Source organism: Carlito syrichta, unplaced genomic scaffold (assembly GCF_000164805.1).
Source record: "Carlito syrichta isolate Samal-C Ts95f unplaced genomic scaffold, Tarsius_syrichta-2.0.1 Scaffold126572, whole genome shotgun sequence".
In the NCBI taxonomy this organism is placed as follows: Eukaryota; Metazoa; Chordata; class Mammalia; order Primates; family Tarsiidae; genus Carlito; species Carlito syrichta.
Window position 1 is genome coordinate 7,196 of NW_007070668.1, and position 3,522 is coordinate 10,717.

At 42.7% G+C, this 3,522-nt stretch overlaps 1 protein-coding gene across 1 annotated transcript; it reads left to right on the forward strand.

The window, feature by feature from the left end:
* On the forward strand, positions 1 to 1,401 carry HOXD8 (homeobox D8; the record flags this gene model as incomplete). The annotated part of the gene is made up of 2 exons (XM_021707882.1): positions 1 to 304; positions 680 to 1,401. Coding segments are annotated over 2 exons (600 nt in total), but the record flags the coding sequence as incomplete, so codon positions are not given.
* Positions 1,402 to 3,522: the final 2,121 nt, after the last annotated feature.

Genomic DNA, 3,522 nt, shown 5'->3' on the forward strand with positions numbered 1-3,522 from the left:
GACTACTTCCACCCCGGCGGGGGCAGCCCGGCCGCTGCCTACCAGGCCGCCCCCCCTCCTCCTCCGCATCCTCCGCCTCCGCCGCCGCCTCCCCCCTGCGGCGGGATTGCCTGTCACGGGGAGCCCGCGAAGTTTTACGGATACGATAACTTACAGAGACAGCCGATTTTTACGACCCAGCAAGAGGCCGAGCTGGTACAATATCCTGACTGTAAATCGTCCAGTGGTAATATTGGCGAGGACCCAGACCACTTAAATCAGAGCTCGTCTCCTTCTCAAATGTTTCCCTGGATGAGACCACAAGGTTGGGATGCACTTTTTTTTTTAACAGAGGGGAGAGGGGAAGAATCTGCTTTCATCTCACGTTCTAGCTTTAAAATTCCCCTTCCCTCTCCCTCTCCCCCTCCTCTTCCTTCTTGTGTAGCCACAGTGGCTCTTATTCATAAAGTAATACAGATTTTTTTTTTTAAAGTAGAAGCCATGTAAAGATGATGGGGACAGAATAATTGTCAAGACCTTCTCTCTGCCCCTCTTGCCTGCACACCCTATATATATCTGAGCTAAAGAGCACTGTGTATATTTCACCCCGTAGACCCCATTCAACAAACCTCGAGCAATATGCAGGGACACCATTGCATTTTTAAAACGTTTATTTCCACCTTTTTGTTGTTTTAATCAGCAGCTCCTGGTAGAAGAAGAGGAAGACAAACCTACAGTCGCTTCCAAACCCTAGAGCTGGAAAAGGAATTCCTTTTTAACCCTTATCTGACCAGGAAAAGAAGAATCGAGGTTTCCCACGCCCTAGCCCTCACCGAGCGACAGGTAAAAATTTGGTTTCAGAACAGGAGAATGAAATGGAAAAAAGAGAACAACAAGGACAAATTTCCCGTGTCCCGGCAGGAGGTGAAGGACGGGGAAACCAAAAAGGAATCCCAAGAGCTGGAGGAAGACAGAACCGAAGGCCCGACAAATTAACTTCTACCTTTAAAATTTTACCACAGACTATTAAAAGTAATGATCAACATGTGCTGGTGGACACCACCTATTTTCTCTGTTGAAAAGGACCTTACATATGTTTCAAGCTACCTTCATGTCACTGCTCTTGAGGTTTCTGCGCTTTGAGAAGGATTTGGGTGTTTGAAAAAAGTTTCTAGTATCATGTAAAAGATACTATCCTAAGAAAGAGTAATTTGATACTGACCTTGTAGCTATATTTTTATAATGGTTTTTAATGTCTGAGTTGGTGATTTGCCTCAACAACGTAAACTTCCTAATGATTAGCACTAAGTAATTGCAAAATGCTTTATTAATCAAACAAGTGCACTTGAACATTTTAGATTTTTTTCTTTATGGTGAGTAAATTAAATGAAGTCTATTAATTTTTTAAAAAATTATGCCTGCAGAATATTTACTTTATATTATTTGATTACGATGTATTATTTATGGTTTTTTTTCTTTCTGCTTTTATAACGAATGGTTCAGGTGCCTTTTGTTTACTCCTAAAAGATTTTTTTTGATAATTTCCTAAATGTACTATCTCGGGGAAAAGTCTGGGCCAAATATTTGAAAAGCACATGTTAGCTGAAGAGTGCCATATGTAGTCTCGGCTCTGCAGCTTCCTTAAACTTGAGGAAAAGATTGGGCCAGTGACAAAAGTTTCAAGACAATGTCAAAGTTGACATTTAAATCATTTTTCTATAGTTTGTACAAATTATGGCAGTTAAATAATCTAGAGTGAATGAATACTTGAAAAATTAATGATAACATTTTCACTCAGTAACTTTTCACTCTGGCGAGTTGACTTGTCGAATGTGTCTCATTTCTCATCTTGCTTTCGTTTTGAACCGAGCTTGTAATTGCCTGAAATCGCTAGTTCTCTATGCTGGGGCCGCGGCTGTGAGTCTGATTTTTCAATAGATGCCATATTATTTGTATTGCCTTTGCTCTGATCGCACACTCCTTTTAAGCTAACTTGCTGTGCGTGTCTCAGATGTCGGTTGGTACGTCCTCTGCTGTTCTTCAGGAAAGTGATGGCCTCACCTATCTGAAACAGACCCTGAGAGCAAATGCAGCAAAATCTGAATGTAAACAACCGCTCCAGAACATAGCTAGCTCCTTAATAAAGAAATGAATCTCTTTCTAGAGCTAGTGTCTTTGAGCGCCGCAAATACCCTTTTCCTTAAGTCACTAACAATCGCCTGGGCTCACACGAAGGCAAAAACTCACTCGGGGCTTCTGTTTGATAAGAAAGTGGTGGGGTTATCCACATCCCACGCTGCGGGGGTGGCGGGGGGAGTGCCTTCCAGAGAGGGCTGGTTAGGCTATCCTTGTTTCATCTTGCTTTAAATAATCTTGCCAAGATACTGCAAAGCTTTGAACCTATCAAAGTTGTAGGCCCAGTGGTGGACAACCCAGAGTCCAGTTACATCACAGCTTATTCCACTGAGCCGGCATTGATGCTAGGACTTGGCATCTGTTATTAACAAGATATCCATTTTCCATTGGAGGCTGCTCCTGCAGCTGCCATTTTTTTATGGAAGGAAAGGGAGGAGGAAGAGGAGAAGAAGAAAAGAGGAAGAACTCAAAGTAATATTCATCCCTGAAAGAGAGAAAGTACCTTTGATAGGTAGACATTAAAGAGCTCTCTACTTTTTCTAGCTACATTTATTTTCAAAGAGGCACATTTTCATTTCCAGAGTGGCTTTTATTACACAGGTAAGAAAAAGGAATCCTTTAGTTTGGGGCCAAGGTCACCCTTTTGCGTATTGTTGGGCTTTTTGCCTGGGCGTTCATGGACTGCCGAAATGTTGGCACTGGCTGGGGTGGGGACGGGGAGCACCACCTGTCTTTCTACCCTAGTAAGAGGCCATGACTGTGACATTCAGTAACCTGAATCAGGAAAGACAATTTTAAGGCACACGTGACTTGGAACTTAAACATTTGCACTCCAGTAGGCAGCTGCAAATGCACATGCTGGATTTGGGAATGTTTTGCTCTGTGTGCTGCCTGAAACTCTGCTGCCGGCTGGTACAGAGCAAGGATGCCAAGGGCCAAGGGCACGCCTAGGGATCACCCTCCGGTGTAAAACCTCTAGAGACTGCTGCTGGCTAACCTCCCGCTGCCCTGGATTTAAGGGACTCATGTATATTAGCAAAACTCACTGTCTCCGCTGAAGGATGCTCCCAAAATATCACTTTTAGAGCCCCTAAAATGATATTGGCAAGAATGTCAGGTGGGGACTCCAGTGCATGGGCAGGTGTGGAAATTCAGGAAGGAAGGGGAAGCAAAAATATTATGTCTCTGGTATTCTATGCTGGTCTGAAAGTTTCATACCTTCTGGCCCTACTGACCCTTTAAATCACAGTAAAATTGTAGCTCATGTATAGACAAAAACAGTTGTGATAACTAGTGTATTTGAAAATGGATTTGTACGTATATACACAGATACAGAAACTTGTAAATGTAGGTAAATATGTTTCCTTTTGTAGTTAGGAATGAGCATAAATTTGTCTTCAAATAAAG